General features: G+C 40.5%; 2 protein-coding genes across 2 annotated transcripts in view; both read right to left on the reverse strand.

Annotated features, from left to right (window-relative positions):
- Nucleotides 1–4,540, reverse strand: part of ror1 (receptor tyrosine kinase-like orphan receptor 1) — a 142,356-nt gene extending 137,816 nt beyond the window's left edge. Inside the window, exon 1 of the mRNA XM_080770331.1 lies at nucleotides 4,145–4,540. Coding sequence (XP_080626457.1) covers nucleotides 4,145–4,250 — 106 coding nt within the window. The 5' untranslated portion in view covers nucleotides 4,251–4,540. The remainder of the gene's footprint in view (nucleotides 1–4,144) is intronic.
- Nucleotides 4,541–12,650: 8,110 nt separating this feature from the next.
- Nucleotides 12,651–26,656, reverse strand: pgm1 (phosphoglucomutase 1). The gene is made up of 11 exons (XM_080771283.1): nucleotides 26,315–26,656; nucleotides 22,760–22,922; nucleotides 21,328–21,480; nucleotides 19,633–19,758; nucleotides 18,284–18,474; nucleotides 17,633–17,787; nucleotides 17,389–17,504; nucleotides 16,819–16,954; nucleotides 16,002–16,185; nucleotides 15,046–15,180; nucleotides 12,651–13,197 (listed from the first exon to the last, which is right to left on the reverse strand). Exons 1-11 carry the CDS (start codon nucleotides 26,558–26,560, stop codon nucleotides 13,108–13,110), a joined length of 1,695 nt encoding a protein of 564 aa, XP_080627409.1. The 5' UTR covers nucleotides 26,561–26,656; the 3' UTR covers nucleotides 12,651–13,107.
- Nucleotides 26,657–26,668: the final 12 nt, after the last annotated feature.

The raw sequence follows: 26,668 nt of genomic DNA on the forward strand, positions 1-26,668 counted from the left end.
TGATGGGGGTGTCTGAAGCTCTTAATGCAATGCAAACAGGGTTTCAAAAAGATTTACAGTGACACATACAGGGGAATTTAAAAGGCAATGCTTCATCCCGCCCTCTGTTAAATGAAATGTAGCATGGCCTCTCCTTGCATCAAGTCAGGGAGAACGTTGGTAAGGGAGGACCGACAAATGTGGTAATTGGATGAAACTGCAATGAAAAGTGGTCACAATGAAATTAAATTAGGATCTTTTTTACACAGCCATTTCCTACAGTATTTTAAACCATGAAAGGCCTGTGATACATATCATGTGGCTTACTCTATTAGAGTCATTAAAGTGTCACACTGTCATCATTGTCACACCGTTACAAAATAAATTCTTACTGAAAAAATAGTTTCTCAATCCCATAGAGATTTTCTTCTGCCATGACTTGACCTCTTGTTCAGAAAGTAAATTGCAGGAAAAGGGTTTCCATGCTTGGCTTCAGTTTGTAGAAGTAGAGACTTTATCAAACATCTCAAACGAGGATCTGAGTGAAGTATATTTAGCCTACAATGAATCACTGCCTCTCCAGGGAATCCTGACCACAACAAAAAGCATTATCCAATCTCCATATAGGCAGTGGCACTGGGCAAGCAGTATAAACTAAAGAGAACACTCCTGCAAAGAGCGCAACTTTCAACCTTTCACCACCTATAAAAAGCACAGAGGTTCACAGTACACCGACATAATACTGTACATCCACAAAGAACAAAACACTAAACTGTTGGGTAATGTTTGAAAATTATTCTCTCAACACTGGCCATATTTTATCAGTACATTCAAGTCAAATTAAAACAACTGGGCCATTTACAAGCATCAAACATCAATCTTGAGTTACTAATACTCTCCACACCTTGCGTTCCCAACTAGATGAGACTGCTATGCTTTGGGGAAATTCTGTTAGATATTAACTTGTATTGCATTATTAAAATGGGAGGAGAAACAACATAGCCCACTAACTAACTGGCTATATAAATCAATTAACAATTAGCATGCATGCAACATCTTCAAATTAGTTTGCCCTCTGGCAACAATGAACCAAACTGAAGCTTGGCAAGTCTTGTGCTCAATAACAAATGTGAAGTACGTAATTGCCCATGCATGACATGGTTTACACCAATGTTTTAAATCTGTGACATAAAACAGAGTTCAGAAACCATGATTTATGGCTTTATGTGTTGATTAAATGAGGGTGCATGGCTTTCTTGACATTTTCACACGTTCAAAATTGAATCAACCTGTCATAAAACACAACGAAAATCCCCCACACTCATCCCAAAAAAGATTAAACAAAATAAAAACATCCATCTGTTTCACACATACAGTTCCTTCCTGCTACATTCTTCAGTGTCTGCCAAAAAACTTTTAGGGATGCACAGTTGCACACCAACGTTGAGTTAGCATAGCACGCACTGCACATAGTTGGAGTTAAGTTTGAAACAGAGCAGATCCATGTATTTAATAGTTATACCACACAGGCCAGACCTGAACAGTTCCCAATGCCTTTCCCAGAATGATGATAAACTACCATGGCCTGTGGCCCACACTTAATGAGGAGAAGTAGCAGCAGATTTATATTTTTCTCACCCTAAATCTATTTGTAACCAAATTTATGATACCATGACTAGGAGACATGACAGACTTTGTCGTCCTCCACATCGGGAGCAATCAATATCCGACTGTGTTAGAAAGACAGTTTTAAAGCACAAAGAAGGACAACCTCTTACAGACCCAGCCTAGAGTGCAGACTGCAGAGGAGTCTCCCCCTCATCCCCCTCCAGAGGTAAAGTGCCTTTAGTGTCAACAGTGTGTCTTGATGAAATCTGCACTGAGGCAGCTCCACACAGCATGATTTATAGCCTTCCTGACTGTTATTAAAAAGGGAAAAGTCTCTCAAAAACAGAATCGCATAGCTGGTGTCCTAGTGAAACCCCATATAAAAAAAAGTTTTAGAAACTAATTATCTGACAACTAAGTATATTCGATAACACATTGGTTGTTTTGTACTTGGCATGGCATGTACACGAGTTGACGAGTTGACGAAAACGCCAAACAATTTTCAACAAACAGGTCAACAATGTGGCCAATTACAGTAAAGAAAAGGATGACACCAGGGACATGACTTTCTAATACATCAAGGTTTCTATACACATGTTTCTTCAAAGGACCATGTCGCTGCCAGAACTGTTTTCCAGACTTGGGAGTGGGTCTACTGTACTTTACTGTACATTCCTACTCATTGGCCCCATACGCACCAATCCAAATCTGCACAGTTGCCAGGCTGTTCTTGATCATAAATATCCACTCCCATATCAGCTACAAGGAATTACCGGTAAGAGATCATATATCATATCAGGGCATATGCTGTGCTGCTCCATTCACTAGATAATTAAACTGTGTGGACTGTACAGTAGTCACAAGATTCAAGAGGTTTTACTTATCACATGCTCATACAAGTATACAGTGAAATGTTTGTCACAAGGCCTCAGATTATTTTAATGACACAATTTGATCAGCTCCAGATTGCGTAGCCGTAGAGACACGAAGACGGGACTTTACTTTCAAGCATAGATGGAATGATTTTTGTTTAGGCTACACAGAGTAAACTTTCTAAAATTGTCAGTGACGTATACCCAGTAAATCCCTTTAAACAAAGACAATTTCAATATGAGGGGAGGATGCACAGTCGTTTCCACACATCAGTAAATCCATAATAGTTACAACGAGTTGGCATCTCCCCCCGGATGTTCCATCATAAAACCCCTATCTGAAGAATTTATAACTCATCCAGTCAAAGTATCATGGATTAACATTCTTCTTGGCCCAGAGAGGAAAAGTAAAAGGGAGTGAGAGTGAGACAGGAGAGAGAAAGTGAGACAGGAGAGAGAGAGAGAGAGAATATGAAGAAAGTGGGGCCATGCCAGTAAGGCTCAGCTTGTATTAAATTCAGTCTGTACAGTATACACCTTCACTGTAAATAACCACCAAAGCATTTAGGGAGGACCATGATAATCCAAACAGACCCTGACAAATCCTCCAGAAGATAATCCATCACTATCCATCTCGGAATAGAGGGAATCCTTGCCCACCCCCTCCGGAAAGAGAGCAAAGATTTATTTCACAAATCAAGAAAAAAGAAAGAAAAAAAGACGTATAAGCCTATATTAAAGGCTTGGTGGGCAATTTATACACTAATGGGTGACGTGTGTCCTCTTTTCTTCCTGTTAAACTTAAAAGACATGACATTAGCCTGCCGCCCAAGTGGAAGGATGAAGCACAACTACATCGTGTAGGCCTAGACAAAAATATAAAATAAAAAAGCTGCAACAACTTCTGACAATGCACACTTGCTCATGCAAACATACTGAGGAAATAAGTGAGCAACTTTCCCTAATTGAATGTCCTATGCTACTGTATTTATTTACTATCATTTGTCATTATAACCCATTGAGTTACTGTGAAGTGCCTTTAAAAATATATCCATGCGTCACCACTAGTTTATAACATCAGTAAGGAAACGTTGGCCTATGAATCAATTAAACTCAGTGACGGAAGTTGCAAAGTTGCATTAAACGAAATGTGCAAACCCAACAGTGCGTCTCTTGGCTTATGCATTAAAGCGTGTTAAGCCTATATGCATGCATTGGTTATCTTTAACTTGAACTGAATTGTTAAGTGGGTCAATACAATTGCCATCCAGCCGAGGGAGGGCTAGTTATCTGCCTCTACTAGTTAAGGCCACTATTGTCTCTCAATGGAGTCAAGTCAGTGTGAATGGATTCTCTCCAACCCCTCACAGTGAAGAGCCTTCACGGGACAATGGCAAGAGAGCTTAAAAATAAAGATCATTTGCATGTGTCGGCGGCAGAGGGGGGGGCATGTTGGTGGCCGGTGGGGCAGTTTATTATGAAAGACACATAATTGTGGACTTTGGGGATATTTATCACACGTTAGTATTACATTATGGGATGATTCATTGATTGATCATCATGCGTGCGAAAATGAAACGCAGAGAGGGTACAACAATACATAGCGGTAAACAAATAACAAAAAACAAAAGACCCACAACAGGAAAAGAAAAGAAAAAAAAGCAAGTATAGTTATGAATTCTTACCAGTTGCGTTCATGTCCAGCACAAACTGGAGCAGCACGACGGTCCAGATGACGCTGCTCTGACATCTTCTCAGACGGCGTGTGACTGTTGCCCAAGTTGGATACATTCCTCCTGCTCAGTGCTTTTTAACGCTAGTCCTTTTTTACATCCACTACCACCGTTAAGCACGTCTGCAAATGCAATTCCGTGACAAAAATAAAATCAAGTGCAAGATCTGTGACGACTTCGCCGGGTCCGTCTTTTCTGTTTTGCCGCTTCAAATGGCTCAATAAAGTCACAATAAACTTGCAGAAGCAACAAGTCCGCGGCGGAGTCCTTTCACTCTCCGTCTCTGCTTGTTTCTCTCTCTCACACACACTCACTGGATCCACGGATACTTTGACGTTCCCCCTTCTCTCCCCCTCTGTGAGCGCCGCACCACGCTTCCAAAATACTGTGCTGCTGTGAGCGACTCTCCTCTCCGCCGTGACTGAGCCACCTGGCTCTGATTAGGACGCCATGTGTCGCCACCCCGTGTTGCTTATAGGAACTGTCACGGCTGGCGTCTCAACTTACCGTGGAACCACCCCAGAAATGTAAATAACAACTGCAATTCATTTGCTTATAGATAGGAACATTCATTCTCAATTATTTCTCATTCGGTTGGTTATGTCAGCCTCCTCATGCCCGATTTGATTTGGGAGGTAAAGTACACTTCCTCAATTAATCAAAATGTGAACTGTCTGAAGCCAGCTCTTAAATGTATACAGTCTGGTCAATGGTTTGTCAAAGCAAAGACCAGGTGTAGCAAAAATGGTTGTTCTAATCTTCTAGTGACTCCACAGCTTGCAAGAGTTGCAGAGTGTTATGTAGGCCTACCACTACTATATACATACTGTACTGTAGTATGCTACAGTTCTTGAGCTTAGTCCAGTTACCCTGGGTAAACATGGTAACTTTGCTTTACTTACTGTAGCCTACTGTACACACTTTCATCATGTTGCCAACACTGGGACAGCACTCTCGTCTCTATGACTCTATAGGTATATGACTCAACCAATGGTAGAAAAAGTACTCACATGAGATCGGCTATTTTCAAATGCCTGAAATGTATATAGGCCTAGGGCTGAAGTAGTCAATGTATGTTTTGTGATAATAACCCAAATAAAATTATACAAAGTAACTAGTAAGTAAAGCTTTCAAATAAATGTAATGGAGTAAAAGTACAATATTTCAATTTTGTACAAATACCTCAAAATTGTACTTAAGTACAGTACTTAAGTAAATGTACTTAGTTACTTTCCACCAATGGACTCAACTACCCAAGCTTATAAAAATGAGCCTGTGTCCTGGACAGCACAATTTGGGAGAGATTGAGTTAAAAGGTTATTTTAATTTACAATATTATTAAACCTGTAAATTATCTTAATCATATTACAATTTGAAAATATAGAGTGGATTCTTTGATAAAGAAGACTTAATTGTGAACACTATAAGCCTAGCATAAAGAGGAGACTCAGTTTTTTCTTCAAATGAGAATTTGTAACTCTGAGGGTGGGTCTACATTTGTACACCAAGACTCAAATCAACACAGAGGATTTTACTGTGTGGAGTGCTTGTCCGATTGTTTGAAGTGATGGTACTGGGAAGGCTCATGACTCACAATAATCAGGGCTTCACCTCTTATTTCCCTGTGCCTCGTCAATCCCCAGACAGATGCCCACAGGCCCCCAGCTGGCTTCTGAAGCCCCTGATCAAAACCTATCATCCCTGACCCCCTCAGCTTCACAGTGAGGTGCTTCCCTGGAGAGGTGCAGACCAGAGTCTGGAGATAACAAGTGAGCATGGAAGAAGTACTCGCGACTGCAATGTAGATAGGCTATACTCTGTTACGAGTAGAAGTATTCAAAATGTATAAGTGAAAGTACAACGGTATAAAATATACTTAAAGTACTAAAAGTAAAAGTACTCATTGTGCAGAATATCCCAAAATATTTTGAAAACAGACAATCTACAAGCTTGTAGATCTGCTATTTTCTAATACTAAAAAAAGTAACTAAAGTTTTCATATAATTGTAGTTGACAAAAGTACAATGTTTTCTTCTGAATTGTACTTACCGTATTCAGTAGTTCACCCAAAAATATCGTATTTTCTATCAATAATTGGTAATAAGTCATTTTTTGGATGACTATTCCCTTGAGTACATGTACTTAGTTACTTTACACCAGTGCGAGTGAATATGCGAAGTTGTGGAACTGAAGGTCAGAGTTATGATTGCTACAAGGTGGAAATGGCATGGCCTGATTTTACAACTCCAAATCAGGGTTTCCAGTATTTTAGCTAGTTTAAAATGTATACAGAAACTCTTTTTATTATTTGTGGTCAACATTTTAATTTAAATTTTATCAAGATATGGTAATATACTGCAAGAAGAAGGACAAAATATACATACAAAAGTTGACAGAGGACTATAAACAGAAAATGAATGTATTAATTCGCACAAAAAGAGCCTCTGTTGTCAGTGGGACCGAAATAGTGCAAGCAAGGACATGCATGCACATATGTTGGGTATAACAACAAGTTGTTTTTAATATTCAAAACTTCCCGTATGTAGCCTACACTTATTCCATTTACTATAAGAAAAATGAACCAAACTCAGGCCTTCCTTGCCATCGCTTGTTTGGCTCCATCTGAATGTCATTTTCATTTTGGACTCTTGGCTGAAGGGCAAAAGCATTTGGTTACAATAATGTGTTTTTGTCTCAGTTTTAACGCAGTTGCCCTTATAATTTTTCATCATTAGTAGTTGTTTGGCAATCTAGAAATGTAAGATTATTATATTACTGTACACATCGCAAATTATTTTATTTATTTATTTATTTTTAGATATTTATTGATAGATTCACAGTAGTTTGACAGGAACGGGGGAGAGAGATGGGGGGAAGACACGCAGCAAAGGTCGTTGGGCTCGGGACTCGAACCTGCGACACGCTGTCAGGTTGGATTACCAGCCTAGGTGCCTGGACCAGGCCCATCGCAAATGATTCTGCATAAAAATGCATACCGGTAATTTTAAAGTCATTTAAAATGAATGATTCATGTGTTTGGATGAAGAAATTCCAGGGACTTTCCTCTCTACTAGTCTTGTGTTGGCAGACAGTCAGAGATCGATGAGCAAAGCATTTGGAGACTGTCTTGTGACTCTACATCTCCACACACTCTGGAATAAACACACTGAGTGTATGTGTGCACATGCGTGACTGTGCGTGTGTTTGTGCATGGGTGTGTGATGTCACATCATCATACAGTATTACAACAAAGGGCTTGTGCTCACACACAATATCACAAAAAAACTGAAAGTGAAACACATTAAATTGCAAATTAAACTGCAAGACTATGTGTGAGGTGATGGACATCATATGTTAGTTCAGTGAAATGCCTTTTTGTAAATTAAGAGGCAAAATAAGCTGCAGTTTTCACTGTTTTCTTTACAGGCTCTGGACGAGAAGGGGGCTCAATCATCATTGTGTTTCCGAAAGTAGATTTGAATTCCAGCCATGCACAGAAAAACTCATCTAACCTTAATGAGGCCTCTTTTGAAGAGCTGGTCCTTCAAGCTTCCTAGTGTATGATACACATAGCAGATGGCAGCTCCTTGTTTCAAAGTTGACGTAACCTCTGATCACGTCCCAGTTAGTAAAAGAGATGAAGAGATGCGGGTGCTGATGGACTTTCAAATCTGCTGCACTCACTTTGTTATCTCTCTCTCTCTCTCTCTCTTTCTCTCTCTCTCTCTTTCTCTCTCTCTCTCTCTCTCTGTTGCTTCTCAGGTCCTCAGATGACTTTAATCACAGTATCCTTCCATCCATTTATATTTTCTTATTTCTTGGAAATGTGTTAGCACTTTGTACAATCTTCAATCAGCAGATAAAATAAGATAGTTTCCGCCTCAATTGAGGCATCATTAAATGGCTGACAGAGAGCAGTGATCTCATTGCACTGACTTCATTCCCTTGCCCATCCGCATGCCCTTCAAACATGTGAGTTGCACTTCAATATGGTGGTAATCAGGTGATTGGTTACCACTATGTAGGACTAAAAGTGTCTTTAAACCCCTAAGGGTTAGGGCTGTAACCTGTAACTTTATTTTCTTAGCAATGATTCTATTTATATACGTTATTGTACAATGGTGTAAGAAAATAGCCGATGTGAGCTTGTAGATCTGCTATATATTATTTTTGTACCCTAGCCTAATTTTTCTAGCAGTCACACCCATCCATCCAAAAAATAAAGACAATCACACCTGTGTGAAGTGAGCGCCCAGGGGGGGGCGGCCCAGTTCCAGCGAGCCGCCCCACGTCCGAAACGGTCGAGAAATGACAGAGTTAACGTGTGGGGGTCCCCGCAACATCCAGACCCCCAGGAACGTGCACAGGGGGCGGCCTGGTTCCGGTGAGCCTTCTCACGTCCGGAACGGTTGAGAAATTACGGAGTTATCGTGGTGCAGCTTTCCGTGCTGGGACGCATACACATAAATAGGGACACACATAGCTCCGTAATGGAGGCACTGCTAAAAAAATAAAAAATCTGTTGCAACTGGAAATTCTGGCTGAGTGTCAGGCTACTAGTGATCAACTGGCAAACTAAGGCAGAAGTAGCAGACCTCATTGCAACACTGTTATTGTAAACAGTAACAGTGTGTGTCTTACAAGTAGGCCTATTATATTTTTTGTCAAAACTGTGGGAGGAAACTGAAACTGAACTTGAACAAGCAATGTGTCACACTGTGTCTTCAGTTGTATAGCAGTAACTGCAAAGTAACTGTTTCGTTAGTTAGCAGTCCAGACCCCCATGTATTCAGATATTCCAGTCTAATTGTTATGTACTGTCATTTATTTTAAATTGTTAACTGGCAAGTGTGATGCAATAATTTGACACGTTGGATTATAGTATGAGCATGCTCCTAATAGGCAGCCAGTTTAGGCATCTGGTTCATAAAAAAAAAACCTCTTCTGTGTTATTTGTTATTTTCTCATCCAAATCTGATGGATGGGACGTGTTACACTGCAGTTGGATAAAAACATCATTACCTTTGTTTACAGGGTTTTGTGTGCCTTCAAATCATAACACTTGCTCAAATTGTTATGAGTCTGTGAGAAAGGGTAGGTAACGTTGCGCTTAACAGAAGTTCTCTAGACCAATATGTTATTAATATATATTATAAATGAATTAACCAATTAAGCCCTATTTCAAAACTAGCTCAAATAGCTGATCTACAAGCTCACAAAAACACGTCACATTGCAATGTGTTCATGTTAGGTTTCATAGGGATAGGGTGTCCTGGATGTAAGGGGCAATGAATTGTAGTTTTTCTGTACTGGCTCTGGTCAGTTGATTACTGATTCTACGCAGAAAAACAATGTTTGAGGGATAATATGTTAGAAAACGGTTATCTCTTTGTCAAGCATCCACAGCAAACAGAGATTCTCTTGTTTAATTTGGTTGTTTCCCAAGAGTTTGACACTGAACCATTAATTTCCCATGTTGTGAAATACAGTCTAAGCACAGCGGCATTTATTTAATATCAGCAAAGTATTTGTAAGTAGAGCTAAAAAGACAAGCTGTTGTTGTTATTGTTAAGCCCAATGCATCTCAACCCTATACTGACTGCACACAGTTCTAATTGAAAAGATTCATATGTGCTGAGTATTACTGGCAGAGACTACATCTTCAGTAACATTACTCTCTCCCTCCCCTCTTCCATGAAATCCTAAAATAAGAGCCAAAAAATTCCCCACCAAAAATACACCCGAGAAGACAATGGGCCTCTGAAGTCTAGTGTCTCCTCAGCGTGCGTTGACTGAGAGCCAGGCGGAAGAAAGGATGGAGTGGTTTGTGGATGCCGTCCAGGCTCCGTTCTGCTGTGTTCACTTTCAGTGTGTGGTCAGAAACGCTCCTATTCATCTCCTACAGGCTCTAAACACTTTTATGGCCTCACAGATCATCCTGTACATTTCAACTGCAACAGGCCCAGGAAACGGTGAGGGAAAAGGTGGTGGTGATTCATGGTGATGTTCTACAACTTCTACCTCTACAGTTTTGCTTTTCCTGATTATCTGGCACTTTGCTATCCCCACGTGCCCTGTCAAAAACATTGTCAAACCCTATTCATTTCCCAGAATGTACATCGCTCCACTATAAAGGCTTTAGGATAGCATCATTCATGGTCACAAGCTTGGAGTTCAGAGTTCACACAGGAATAGAAAGTGTGGCATTCGCTTCTAACAGGGATCTTTCAACATATTGGAAATACTAGTGTTGCACGTCAGTAGTGGTCTTGGTTTTAAGTGGACATATGGGTGATCATCAGAGCAACATGAAGAAGGCTCTTTGTATGTGTCAAGGTTATAGTGCAGTGTCTTGAGCCCCTCGTGGATCCTGGGCATGTACCTGTTCAGTGTTACATGGTCCTGCTTTGGAGACAGGTTTTGTTTACATTGTACAATGTTTACATTCTGCCTCCAGTGGTGGCCCACTGGCCTCTCTCAAACAACACAACTCAATAAAGCCTAAAGTGTAACTTTTTACTTCCTCATCAGTATCTTACCACTTAGATCCTTGTTGCTTTCATTGACTTACAATAGAAGGAATCAGATATTCTATCAATAATATATTCCGTCCTGCTGAAACAAAATTACGACACAATCACACTAGTCTGGAACAGACAGATCAAAAATAATTAGTCCCAGCCAGATGGTGGCACATCATATTTCACCCATTTCCTACAAAATGATGTATGACAACATAGAATGAGGAGAAACCCATGCTGCATTAAAATAAAATAGAACCTGCAGAACCACAAGAAACACAGAGGTCAAACTTCATTCCACAGTGCGGTGCTGTGCACTTTCCTCAGGCCGTGTTTGAAGCCTTTAGATTAGAATGATGTCTTTGTCAGCTGATGTGTTGCCCTGTTCCTGTGCCGTGTAGGAGAGCAATCTGCAGACTGTTGCAAAAATAAAAGGCTCCCTGCCAGCCCCACAGAAAGCCATTTAAACATCTAATAGCTGTGGACCAGGCCGGTTTAATGTAAGCCTTATTGTGATTACCTGACGTAATGACAGCCAATCCATATACAACCTGCAAGCCATTACTGTCTGAACAAGGGGAACACATTATGCATCGCAGTGTCAGCATCACACGGTCTGAACAATACAGGACCCTAGCAGCATGAAAAGGGTTCCACCCAATTATTTATATGCCCATGGGAATACAGAGGAACTATTTAAAACAGTTACACATCCCACCTGCCACAGCCTGTACCTTTGATGGCTGATGGAAAGCCTTAAAAACCAGCAGTCTGCCCAATCAATCTAAACATAAACAAAAGAATGACCACAGTAGCAATCAACACATATTATAATTATATTATTGTTAATAATAATTAAATAATAATAAACCTATTATCCTATTATAAAACACTTTTTGAAACACAGGGTTATAAAGTGCAGTATAATGGGGCTTGCCGCTTATGTGAACAAGGAATCAGTAAGAAAAGTTAGTTTTCTGGTTTAGGTTAAACTGCTTGTGTTCAGGGATGATAGCTTGTCTAACATTTAGAAATGTTCGTGTTGGCATGAACGAAAATACATGACAGAAATTGGTGGAAAATGTCCCATCTGTGATTCATGGCAATTTTTCTTTCCGTGTCCAGGGAGAAAGATTGAGCATTCTCTAATGTGTGGGTGCACCACTGCACCTGATTTTCCACCCTCACTCCCATTAACTAAATTGTAGGCAATTTAGGTCCAGAGAGATTGGAGTTGTGAGTTGAGGAGAAAAAGAACATTGACATAAATCCACTGGCAGTGAGCGATCAGAAAAGCAGCTATAAGTTCTCCTCCACTTTGCATTCTTCTGTTCCCGTTGTTCTCCACCTGAATGACTACATTTCCAACCACTTCCCAAAAATTTGTTTCCGCTCTTGGCTACAGACACAGCCTTTGGGACTCCAATCCCAGCTCAAAGTTTAAGAAGTCTTATCATTAATCAGGATAATGTTGACTATCTCATTACACTGGCGAACTTTTTCTCACATTCTCAAAAGCGGGAGGACGAGAATGAATCAGTTTATCCTCCACTGTGAACCTCAAGAATGTCTTCAGAGAGGCATTATCTTGTTGGAGACACTTGGTCTTCCTGATGAGTTTGTTTAAGTCTGTAGCTACAGCAGTACAGCATGTTTGTTCCTGGTGGATCGTCTGTTTTTATCTACATGTTTCCCAGCTGCAGGGCCTCATCATTAATCGCCCCGCTCACTCTTTATTCCGTGTTTTGTGCTCTCTTGCCATTACTCGCTTTTATTTGCTGAGAATATTGATGGTTTAAACAATTCCTCCACATACTCCTCTGCATTTGGGAGTGATGTGTCTGTGCATGCACGCACATACAGACAAACATTTTATTGCTTGTCATTAACATGATTTGTAACCAGATGCACCACAAAGATCACAGACAATGACTGTCTTTTATTCTGTGGTTTGTTTTATTTGTGGTTTAAGTGTTAGTTCTTAAGGCTTGGGATGTGGCTTCATGGAACAGGTGATGTGGTGCTTTTGGGGGGGAAGGCACCAGGTCAGTAACGGACTCATGGGACGGAGGAGAGTACGGTGAAGTTGCCCCCATTTGCTGACAAACAGCCAGTTTATCATTTCCACCACTTAGTGGTAAATAACAGATAACAGATTAAGACAAATATGCATCTGAATATTCTCACAACACTGACACAGACACATGACACTCATTGTTAGATAAAAATCAAGTGCTTATCACATATTTTCACACATCAAAAATGCATTTAGGGTATTAATTTGCCCAGGTGTGGTTGGTACAGCAGAACTCAAGGGCAACTTCACAACAGCAGTGGATGGAGGTATCCTGTTGGTGTGTGTTTGTGTGTTAACCTGTGTTTGGGTGGAGTAAATCATGTGATCACAGTGGGGGCTGTGCGTCCAGTCTTCTCGTGGAGCTGAGAGGTCTTCAGAGCGATGTCTACCAGGGGAGCAAGCATCACCTGTACACAAAGATAAAACACAGAATTTAATTAAGTTAAAAGATATCTGCTTCCTCCTACAAACTGGAGCCGCATGCGACTATATCATTTCCGATATAATTTCCTGGCATCACAGAAACACTATCCACCTTAGCTGTTCAAGGTTATTGTTATTGTGTTACTGTAACTGCCAATGCAGTCACACCCCATTACAATGATATAGTGTTTTTTTTAGTAACTCCAGAAAGGGGATTCTTTACTACATAAAGTATTTCAACCTGATAAATGAGTTCATACCAAGGGGCTCTTTGTATGTACCATGTTACATGTTCACTGTGCCATAATGAGCAGCATACACTTGATGTAACATAAATAAAAATGAGAACTTGAAAATGAAAAGAAGCCTTTCACCACTCAGTCTGGCCCTCTCACGTAAAGAAATAAATAAAAACAATACACAATCCCTCCGTGTCTGTAAATCTAATCTAGATCAGCCAACTGACTCACAGGTCCATTTCCCATTCATCTCTTAAGAATCTGAAGCAGCACTTTCACTTATCTGGTCATGGAAGCTTTGGAAGCACTGGAGAGGATGAAGCAGAGTAAATAGTGCCTGGGCAGAACCTCATCATCGTTCTTTTTCTCCGTTCTCTCTTTCTTGCACTCAATTACTTCCCTCTCTACATCAGTCAACAGAACTTTATGAAGTGTCAAGTTGGAGCTCTTAATCTTATTTTTCCCTGAGGCTGTTTTTCCCCCACTTCATTCTGGCTCTGATAACCGACCATAAGTCAAATCATAAGCCAAGCGGCTCCATCTTCTCCACTTTTCAAATACTGTAGGAGTTCTGGGACTTGTGTTTGGAACGCTGCACCCAAAACAAAACTGGTTGGCCCAGAGTTCAGGGGTCCTTCCAGCCTGACTGAAGCCTTTTGAGGCCCATTCTCTTTGACAGCAGAGGAAAACTTGGAGAGGAGCGGAGGCGGAATTCCTCAGCTCATAGAGTAAACGTGACAAGTAAAACAGCTCTCCTGCTGTGGCCCTCAAACGCAGAAGTCGGCTCCAGTAATAATCCTATCCAACTGCTACTCAAGACCTTTTCCTAAATCGGGTACAATTTCTATAAAGTATCTTGGAGCTCTTATAGTCTCCACTATGTTTACTTTTTAACTCTAATATCCATTGGTTGAATTCCATGTGGTCAGTATCAGCCCTTATGCCCACATTGGTACAGTATGTCATTGTGGCTCTTGGCACTGAGCAAACAAATGGACAATATATCAGTATTATAATATCGTTATAATATGATATGAGATTTTTCTATATAATGATCTGACACGAGTGCTGTCTTTTCCTGGTTTTAATCACGTCAGCCCTATTTTATACTATCTACATTATAGATTTGTTTTTAAACATTATTTTTTGACAATATGATATTGTCACAATATCAATGTTGAGGTATTTGGTAAAATAGAACATTTATTCATTGCACTTGTATGCTATCTTTGATGCACTGGCTATGTTTAGATTAACATTCTAGACTCATCTACGCTGTGTATAATGCTTTCCATAGTGCCCAACTGGCTGGATACTGTTGATTCACAGTCTCTATGACCTCTTGCCTAGCTATTGGCATTTCTTTTTTAATTAATGAAAAGAAAATAATCAACCCCAGTTTGATTCCTCCATGTTAAAAAACAGATTGACTAATTCAATAAATCGTACTGACTGCATGCAATGGCCTTAAGTCCACTCTTGAGAGTCAACAACCAAAAGATGTTCTGAACTTTAACTTAAATTTGTTCAGTGCAATGACATCATTGAATTTGTCTTGTTGAGTTGGCTGAATTGAGTCCTCCTGGGTCTGACCTGAGGATCCTGGTAGATCTTCTGGGGGTCCTTCTCATAGCTGTCAATGTAGAGCCTGATGGTTGCCCCAGCACTGCCTGTCCCACTGAGGCGGAAAATAATCCTTGAACCGTCAGAGAAGATGATTCTCAAGCCCTGAGAAAGATAGAAAGTGAATGAAATAATTATGTGGAGGAAGTGATGCATGGCTTCTCGGTTATTCACTGTATGTAATTTAAAACAGACATTATACTGTAAGTCAGCCACAAAAAAGATTTCTAATAATATTCCAAAATTACGAGGAAACTCTGTTTCAATTTGGTTAATCAATTTGGTTTATTCAAATGACTTATAGTAGGATTGTTTAACAGGTGAAATGAACAGCTTTGGAAGAGATTGAACCATTTAAACCCAATATAATTTGTTGGCCGGGGCCCACAAAGGTTAGATTAGACCCCCTCTTTTCCCCCTCCCTCCCTTCACCAAAAATAGCCAATAGACACATGAGCTTGGAGATCTGCTATTTCTGCCTAATGTTAGCCTATTATGACGTAACCAGTAAAGGGAAAGTTCATGGGGTTAAAATGATGGGAGTATTACATAAGGTGCTGCCACACTATCAAAAAAGCTGTGCATGTTTTTGGCTGCACACAGCTTAAAAACCGGGTTTTTAGACAGCTGGTGGATGGAGAAAAAAAGCTCCACTTCTGCGGACGACTTGCGGAGGAGAGCGCTTCCGGGAATCTGGCCGTCGCAAAGTCGCGCAAGTCGTCCGCGGAAGTGGAGCTTTTTTTCCCATCCACCAGCTGTCTAAAAACCACGATTTTGTAACCCATTTTTCACCCCTGTGTCAATTATCTAATGTGTTAATAACCCGGTTTTTAAGCTGTGCGCAGCCGAAAACGTGCGCAGATTTTTTGATAGTGTGGCAGCACAGATAACACTCCCCTGGCTGTGGTTATTATGCTGGCTCTCACCTGGTTTTTGGACACACTTCCGTCCACAGGGTCTGTGTAGGAAAAGTTGTCAGAAATGGCCACCTCGTAGGTTTTGTCACCTGAAGAGAACTTCTTTCCCACAAAGGCTGGGTCAAACATGAGAGTCTCAAGATCTTTGATCATCTTGTTGGCAGCCTCTGAATCCACTTCCTCATAATCATACCTGGTGAGGGATGGGAAGTTGCACTTTATAGCAGATATATACCGTATGTCAATAATGAGTTAGTTTGTCCTTTTTAGATCATATACAGTTTGCAGTAAGAGTCATAACAGTAACTGGCATCCCTATACAAATAATTCTGAAATGGGGCTTTAAAAGACACAGCCTACCGATTCAATCTTTTAACATACTGCAGTTCTATAACATGCCACTAGGTGGTACCAATGCTCCATCATTTTATCAGTGATAGTTGTTAGTGCCAATAACCTGAAACCCTGTGTCAGCAGAACAGCAGTTCACGCAAATGTAGTCTTGGGACCCAGTCTCATTAACAAAAATTGGGTTTGGGTTGGACCAAACATATAATTTCCTATATATATAATGTCCTATAAACAGTGCGGTGGTGAGAAGTTCCAACAGGTGTGTTAATGGGTGAGTGTGAATGACAATGTAAAGCACATATCTATATATTTACAAAGATTAACTTTAATGGAATGGAATATTATGTCATCCGGGGTCCAGGGCAGGCAGTAATTATTTGGGTCCAACTACCAAACCAACTGAGAACCATTGGTTTCCCATTACAAAACCAGTTGAATTGTTTCAACAGACACTGTTACATGGTACTCTGCTGACCTGGTGAAGAAATTCCTGCCAAAAGTCTGCCAGTGGTCTTTCATAATTTCCTCCACGCTCTGCTTCCTGGTGGCCAAGATTGACATCCAGGCAAGCACCGCCCACAGGCCGTCCTTCTCACGGATGTGATCAGAGCCTTGTACACAGCGAGGAGAGGGGAAGACGAGAGAGATTAGGGAAAGGAAGAGAGGGGAGAGGAAGGTGGTTTGTATTTACAGACATGTGTTAGCAAGCTTCACCACAACCTGGAATGAAGTCCAAGCTCTAACCTCCCTCCCTATGAGTCCAGCAATCATGTCAAGTGTTAGAATATCTTGGACATTTAGAATATCTTGGAAATGAATGTGACAGGATATTTAAAAAACACTCCAAACTTTCTGGTCAAAGAGCACAAAGAGCTCTCAGCTCTGCTTACAACCTTTACAAAAAGACTCCATCAATACGGGGATATGGAAACTAACTAGGAATATAAATTGTAACTTGTAATTAAACTTATTTTGTTAATAAACTTGTAGTTTGTTCTAGAGTGTAGCATCTTGTTCCTACAGACCTACACACAAATTCACTCACCAGTTCCAAAGCTCTCCTCTCCACACAGAGACAGTTTGCCAGCATCCATGAGATTCCCAAAGAACTTCCAGCCAGTGGGAGTCTCAAACAGCTGCATCTTCAGGGCTTTAGCCACACTGTAACAGAAGCACACAACACACACACACTTCAAGGTTGAATACATTGGTTTTATGTGATAGACTGAGCCAACCCCCCACCAAACTTGTCATTTCAGAAACATTGGATTAAATGTAGTGTGTTTTACTTGTCCAGGGCTCCACTGGTGGGCATACTGCGGGCCAGTCCTTTGACACCAGTCTTCTGGAAGTAAGGGATGCAGGTGATGTTGGCTGCGATGACGGCCACAGAGTCTGAAGGGTTGACAAAGAAGCCATGCTTCCCAAGCACCATGTTACGATCCTGAGATGAGAAGAAAGTGAGCCGACATCATGAACCCAGTTCATGACCTGTCACACTTCACTGTGTTGTAGAGCCAGACCGATATATCGGCCATTAGTTGACTTTTTTTATTTTTATGACAGTATTGGCACTTATGCACCCAATGTGTCCCAGTTGATTTTAACCACTTTCAACCTGGCATCCCTATTCTTGACATTATAGGTCATTATAGTCATTATAGGCAAAACAGCGTTTTCAAAAGATTTGTTATTTGTGTTCTTTTGTATTCCTTTTTTGTATAAATTAAATGTTCTCAAATAGAAACCTTTGATCAAATCTAAGTTTTTCTTAATTATTGCACTTTTGACAGAATATGTGTCAAAACATCAGTAATGAGTGAGTGGTTCAAGACTCGTTCAAATCGTGATCGGACCCAAATATCTGGCACGGTCCGATCGGTCGGGCTCTAATATGTTGAGACACCATAAAACTGCCTTATATAGAAATGAAGACCTACGCCGTCGCCATCGAAGGCAGCTCCTAAGTCATACTGTCCCCCTTTCATAGCATTGACCAGGTCAGCAGCGTAGGTTAGGTTGGGGTCAGGGTGGTGGCCCCCAAAGTCCTCCTGGGGGACACAGTTGACGGCTGAGTTAGCAGGAGAACCCAGCTCTTCACAGGCAATCTTCTTCACATAGGGACCAACCACTAAGCAAAAAGATTGAAAGATTGTTATTAAAAATGACACTTTGCACTGCAATGTTTCGCAGCCATGTGGATTTGGAAGCTGAAATCCGGATCAGAACAGAGGTTGTAACTGTAACCACGGAAATGCAGGCCCAGCATGAAAGCGTGACTTACTTCACGGCATGACGTGTAAGCCTTATGTAAACTGGCGTATAATGAAGAAATGCATTAACATAATATATAAAGGTGAGAAACAATAAGAATTTAATTAGGGGCTATCCGAGAAAACCTTGCATTCAAATGATTGACTAGCCTCACTTGTCCCATATAAATCAGCTACCTACAGTCCTTTTAAGCTACAGGTTCTCCCCATAGAGAACCTTGCCAACACAGGTGTTGAAAACATTTAAATTATGACATATATGCCAGCATGTAGAGCTAACCAGAGGGCTCAATGTATAAAGACAGTACATACAAAATAAGAAGCATAGATAATGTGAAAGAAAAGGAAGGAAGTCTGTAGGGTTATTCAGAATCCTTTCCTTAATGGAAGATTTAAAAAAAAAGTACAAAAAAGACAGCCAAGACTGAAGCTAAACCCATTAAAAGTAATTCAGACTCCTTAAAATCACTTGGGAAGGCTTTCTTTGGTTAATCTCCAACTTCCAGGATTCTACAATACAACCCACAATATTTCTGGGAGTCGAAATAAAGTTTGCTCACCTCAACCAGTCTTTCAAAAGCAGTTATAAAAAGAATTTTAATTATTTTACTACCAATACCCCCATCTGGTGTCTGAATTGTGTATTCCCGCCAGTAGTGCATTCTTCATTTCACCCGAACCGGAGTGTTATGAGCACGTGGAGAACACAGTTGTGAACTGTAATCAATATATATTAAAAAAGGCGTCGAAAGGCGATCTCGGCGAGGAGGGCATTTGGAGCAGAAGGCTGTCAAAATGCGATCTCTACAGTAAGTAAACTATTATGCAATGTGTGAAGGTTTCCACAATCCACATACTGAGCATACATATAAATATAAATATGAGCATGTACTCTGTAGTCTGTGTAGCTCATGTAAAGGGCTGGCTTGTTTTGACACACAACGGTACAATTCCCCTTGTTCATCAGTATATCACACAATGCGGCTTCAAGGAGTTGCATTTGTGTGTTTCCCTACCTCCGTGCATAGCGTCCAGGCGGACATTAATGTGATTGTCTCCGGACAGAAGCTCCTTCAGTGCAGTAAAGTCAAAGATTTCCCTCAGCATCTCAGCATATGCTTCCACAGAGTCCACGATCTCCACTGTCATGAGACAAAGAGGAAACGGACTCAGTTAGACCAAGAGGTATAGTAAATTAAACACATATTATTTAATTTTATACAATTGCCAATGTTGTGGATTCCTTTATTCTCTAATCACTTTCTTCTCTGCTCAATGCTCACAGAGCATTTACTTTGTTACTGTCATTTATTTCCCCATCCTGAACAAAATCATCAGTCTATCCACATCCCTGCCACTCACCCTCAGTGTATTGGTGGTATATTTTTCGAGGGTAAGGTATTTTAATGACACTCGCACTTGTGTGCAATGCACGTCCATCTACATAATGTATGTTGTGATTCATATTCATTTTACTTAGGTTACAGGGGTATAAATAGTAGTAGGAAATTAGTTTTTAGTAGCTAGCCCATCCTATGTCCAGCTTTGAGGGTTTGCGTAAACACAAACATTGTGGTAACACAAACATTGAAAGCCATTGACAATGAATGGCGAGCTTTGAGTGTTTGTGTAAACACAAACATTGAATGCCATTGACAATGAATGGCCAGGTTTGAGGATTTGTGTAAAAACAAATATTGAAGCCGAAGGTGAGGACGCAAATTGTGATTTGTGGCCGGAATGAGATGATGTATGATGATAAGAGCACCCCTCACATCAAAACGGTTTGATTTTTTAGTCTTTAGTCTTTATAAATCTTCTCAAGGAATGCCTTGAATTATAGAGCGTCGCAGTCCCGCCCCATACCAGGGCCCAGGAAATGATTCCCCGTTCATTTTCCTCATAGACTTTTCAAAAAGTATTTATTTAAAGACCTTTTAAGCCTCGTACAAAGCCAACTCGAGTTGTGAGAAATCATGACAACAAACACAATTTTTCGGGCCGAACAAATAATTAGAAAGAACAAGAAAACGGCAGGTTACAACACTTTGTCTTCTTTGTAATTATTTGTTTGGTCCAAAATATTGTGTTGGTTGTCATGATTTAAATAAATACTTTTTGAAATGTCTATGGGGAAAATGCATTGGGAATTATTTCCTGGGCCTGGCATCGTCATGAAGGGGGGGGGGGGGGGGGACTGCGACGCTCTATAGGAGCTGAAAATAAAAGTTTGCTTTGAGCGAGTATTACCCTATTCTGTTTCGATGGTTTTTCTGGCTGAGGCATTATTGCATGCAGACAGGATACTGGCAGCAGCCCTACTGAAGCAAAAATGCTGTGTCGCTAACGTGTAATATGCGACTCGAGGTGTGAGGATGCATTTGCACACTCACTTATTAAATTTGTTATGCAAAGTAGCCATTTGGGGTTCCCATTTACTTGGCTCATGGATCGAGGGTGACATGCGTTTTAGCGTGTGTAGCTGTGCACCGTACCTGCATGTGCAGGTGATTTTCTTTTCCTCACGCTCAATTGCTTATACAAAGGTGAGGTCAACATTGTGTGAAAGCCCTCAGTGTGTTTGACATTTAAAACATGTAAGTAAACAAACAAACACAACAACAACTTTTCCTGTATGGACTCATGAAATATTAAACGCTTATTTGTGGGTTCAGGGATGTGCCCTCACTCTAGTCTACATGTCACTATACCTGTGAATGTGCTTATCCCGTGCCTTGTGTTCACTTCAAAGGTATCTCTGCCTATCTTGGATATGTCCACTTTCAGGTCAGGACAGATGTGATATTCCTGCAGACTTTTGCTGACCTCATAGATTTTGTTTGTAACTCCCTCTGGGGCAGGTCCTTGGATTAAAGCAGTTAGATTAGAGCAGTGTCAGAAATTGACTACATTTTACATGCAGCTAATACATACGTACATACATGTCATACACTTTACAACTCAATCCTGCATTTTTGTTCCACAAACGTGTCTTGAAAATCCTACAAATTACAAAGCCTATCAAATGTGTACATTCCTTTTTAGGTTGTTTGCTCTGCATAGTACCAATGTACGTCATTATGCATTTGTACACATGTGTAATGTACACACACACACACACACACACACACACACACACACACGCACACACACACACACACACACACACACACACACACACACACACACACACACACACACACACACACACACACACACACACACGTTTGCAACAGAAAACCCAGTCAATACCAATAATTTGCTATGCAATGAGTTGCAACTTGCCCCCGTTGCAGGTCAGTGTAGTTTGGGGATGGGGATTCTGTTGCAAATGCTTCCAGTTGCAACTTGTTGCATTGCGAATCATTGGTGCGGACTGGGCTAAAAGGGCCACTTCACCCCTTTTGCATCCAGATCTTATTTTAATGATGTTTGGGAGACCCGAAACACTTTCCTGGGGTTTTTATCTGGGTAATATGTGTTGTATATGTATATTTCAGTATTTAAGTGTCCCCCACGGACTCCATGATGTCATGGACCCTGGGCTCACTTATTTCCTGGACTACATGTTGTCTCAGTAAGACAGCCCTCCCCCTATCCACAAGGAGGAGTAGTGGACCAAAGCATCATGGAGCCCATGGACACTTTGAAATACAAAAATATCTAAAACCACATATTATTGTTATAATTGTTATTATTACATATTAGGGAAGTGTTTCTTGTCTCCCAAACATCATTAAAATAAGATCTGGTTGCAAAAGGGGTGAAGTGGCCCTTTAACATTCTGAGCAGTTTGCCATCGTCAAGACCGCATTGGTTATGTTTTTATGCTATGCCTAGAATCAGAATCAACATTATACGTGCCTCAAAGAATAATAGTTAAAAAATACCAAATCTCTGTCTCCATCTGCCCCTCCTCCTCCTTTAAAACGATGCATCGATACATGGAGTAAGCCCCAAACACAAATACAACTAAAACCAAATGATGAACTTTTACTTATTATTATATATATTTATTATAATTTTATTAGTTATAATAACTAGTATGTAGCCTACTAAGTAATTATGGGTAGGGACTAGGGACATGCACCAACCATCCTTATTAATCTGTTTTAGCGTTACATACTTGACCAGAACACTGACCTCCACTGGCAATGTTGTATTTGATGCCAAAGTCTCCATTAGGTCCACCTGGATTGTGGCTGGCTGTGAGAATGATGCCTCCCACTGCCTTGATTTTGCGGATCACACATGAAACTGCTGGGGTGGACATGATGCCATTCTGACCAATCACCAGTTGGCCAATCTGCATGAAAGGACAGACAGAGGAGTACAAACCCACAGAAGCCAATACAGGCGAGGAGAGACAGCAATAGTGCAATTAGTTAATGCAAATATTCTGCCATTCTGATGTTGTATGCCTTTTAGTCTGAACGAGGGGAGACAGATATTCTTTTAATATAACATGCTTTGAATTAATAACAATGTCATTACAAGAAATAATTCTACAAAAAATAAGTCCTTGACTGCCAGCACAAATGAAGCGGTTTGCTAGGTCATAAAACTACAAACATGGCTGCTTTTTTGTTCTATTGTGTATTTTTATTTATTTAAAGAGTAAGACCACTTTTTTTGAGGTTTGGGTTTACTTTGCCATGATGCAACTCCAAATGTGGACAAGAAATAAAAAAGAACTGTTCCAGTGATTAGAAATTGATCATTCAAAATATGCTCCTCATTGACTTACATTGTAGCTAAAACAGCTCTCAAAGTCACTCTTTTAGTACGTAAACAAACACAATGTTGATTCAGACAATATAGAGCATCACCAAAACTCATGTGGTTTTATTTTTTCATAAAAATGTTAGATTCCTGTTGATTAGTCCATTTTATCCGGATCCAGATCTTCAAATAGTAAAATCAACAGGAATCTAACATTTTTATGAAAAAATAAAACCACATGAGTTTTGGTGATGCTCTATAGTCTATATTGTCTGAATCAACTTTGTTTGTGTTTGTTTACGTACTAAGAGAGTGACTTTGAGAGCTGTTTTAGCTATACAATGTAAGTCAATGAGGAGCATATTTTGAATTATCAATTTCTAATCACTGGAGCAGTAATTTCTTATTTCTTGTCCACATTTGGAGTTGCATCATGGCAAAGTAACTACACAACCCAAACCTCAAAAAAGTGGTCTTACCCTTTAACCTATTAGTGTGGATGTGGTTGCCATGTCCTTACTAAAACTGTAACTGTATGATATGACACAACTGCAGCATGGTGCCAAAATGATGTCAAAATGTAAGTACATGTTTGTTGTGTAATATAATGTTTCAATTTACTGTAGTAATGAAGGCCAACAATGGACAAAATGTCATGAACTGTAAAATTATAAACACTGGAGCAGAGCTGTGTGCAGAGCAGACTTCTCATCTTTTTACACTGGATGTGCACAACCTACCGGTTTATTTTTTAACTCAAAATACTGTTTTTATATTAAAACGTTTTTATAATAGCAAGCTGAGTCTATCCACATTTTCCCCCGCCAACGTACTGGCTCCTTATGTGTGTGCTTTACTTCCTTCAGGCTGTGTGTGTTTTTTCTGTAAAGTCACTTGCAAATAAATTATTGGTAGTAACTGGTTGATGTTTTTTTGGGCTTGATTCGAAATCTAAAGTGTATAGTAATTGCTTATTTGGGCTTGCTTCCACATTTCTTCACATCAAGGAACCCCAGATAAATGCTATGTAATTGCCTTTTTTATTAAAATGTTAAAAACATATTCAAAATATTGTTTTTAAATAACGGATGTACAACCTCACAATGTGTCGGTGTGAGCTTGTAGATCAGCTATACACATTTGTGCTTGTTTTCATAGACCTGGCCACTTGTTTCTCTTGCAAAACTGGAAACACAGCAAGAGAAAGGGGAACTTATGCACACACAAACGCAAAGACTTATGGGCTATATGAAAAATGTGAATAGTCGATGTGCAAGCTAGTCCAGTAATCCTCTAGTTAGTACTGTAGTCCAGTTGGTTTTCTCATTGGCTGCAAATATGTCCGTCCGGGCGGAAACGAAAGACTCAGGACACAATAGTTCTGCCTTTTGTTTCCTACATAAACTACTGTGCTGAAACTGACACAGAGGTAGTTATAGCGGACCCCAGCAAATAATAATAATGCAGCTGGTAGTTAATTGATTTAATCAATTTGGGCTTGTTTAGCTGATATACTACATTTATCTTTTTTAATAGTGCATTTCCAGAGAAATCAAGTGTTGGGCAAGAAATGGGACACGGGAGTGGCTGAGGGGTAGAGTGCCGGTAGAGCAGGGAACCATGAGGTTCACAGTTCGATCCCGGGCTCCCCCAGAGTTAAGTGTCAAAGTATCCTTGAGCAAGACTCTGAACCCCTAATTGCTCCCGATGTGCAGGTTGGTGCCTATCTATGTAAAACGCTTTGAATAAAAGTGCTATATAAATGCACCAATGCAATTACAGACAGACAGGTACTATGACAAGGGTACAACAGATATTACATAACCGGGAGGGGGGGCTTGCAACTTGCATTGATCCTGTCTGAGCAGGCAGGATAAAAGGTGACTTCTGTAAAATGATGACACTAGTTTGAGCTACAGCAAGTATTATTTTCCTCAGTATTTAACCATGTAGTGTTTGTCTATTTCTGTGCTTACAAAATTAGCATGCAGAACATATGTGACTGAGGTTCAAGTTCCCTACTACACAACCCCTTTTCCTAATGGCAAGCATTAGTGGAGAAAATGCTCAGTAATCTATGGAAAACATAGGTACAACATATTTTATAAGAACATTTGAAAAAGCAGTCTCCCCTGAGTCCCCTCTATTTGAACATGCAGTCCCCATCATCTCTGCAACAGGGGAAGACCAGACCAGTATGCAGGACTCTGAGGACTGACTGGCTGCACGTTGCTGCACGTCACGCCCACCCACCACCCACCAATCAGCATTCAGTCACCAAATTCACAGAGGATGGCCTCATCAGGAGCATCATCATTATGAAACATCATCACCCAATGTTACAACAACACTACTGCGAAATACAGTAGGACTATATTTTGTGAAATTGGGTTGAAAAAAGGAACCGTTTTGAAATGAAGAACAAGCTTTTTTTTAAACAGTTAGTTAGTGGTGTCTCTGCGAGGGTCAGTGCGTGAAATGCCAAAGGTACCGTTTTACATGCAAACTGACCTCTGTGCAGTTCACTAAAAGATCACAGTCGACATCTGGTATGCGATGACAGACAGTTTTGGAACCTCAACGACACCTATCAGATTCATATTCACAACAGGAAAACCATGCACTGTAATAAGCATATCTAAATCAGTGCAATGCACAGAATGCAACCAATGTTTAACTTAAAATTATGAAAAAGCTAAAGGTCAGGAGTCAGCGATGGAGAATACTGTAAAGTAACGTTATTCTAAATTCTAGTAATGGGAGACTGTAACTTGGGGCAATATTGCCTCAGAGTTAATCATATAAGTTATATATAATCATGCAGCTGTGCATCAATGAACGTTGTCACTGAAGACGCTGTCAATTAACTTGCGTTGACAGCTAGCTTAACGTTAGCTTGTTGTGCTTTTTGAATGGAGACGAGGACACGGCGAGTCATATATTTTATACAGTACAGTACAGCAGCTAACTACTGACCCCGTTGGCAGCAGCGATCTGGATGATCAGCTGAATGGCTTCCTTCATGAAGAACCTGCCATCCCCTCCCACCACCACCGTGGCAGCCTTGCGTTCAGCGGGCTCTATGACGGCCAGAATGCTCTGGATGAAGTTCTCCGTATAGTGCGGGTTCTGCTGGAACACAGTCACCCTCTTCCTCAGGCCGCTGGTGCCGGGCTTTTGGTCCGTGTACGGCTTGGTCTGCACGGCTGTATATTTCACCATTTTGTCCCCCGGTATAGTTCCTGCTGGCCGCCCTGGCCTGTGTGATGCGCAGCTCGGTTCGGTGATGGCAAATGCAACGCACAGCACAGGGACACAGTCACTACACGT

This window comes from Protomyctophum bolini (genome assembly GCF_963924005.1).
Source record: "Protomyctophum bolini genome assembly, chromosome: 8".
Taxonomy (NCBI): Eukaryota; Metazoa; Chordata; class Actinopteri; order Myctophiformes; family Myctophidae; genus Protomyctophum; species Protomyctophum bolini.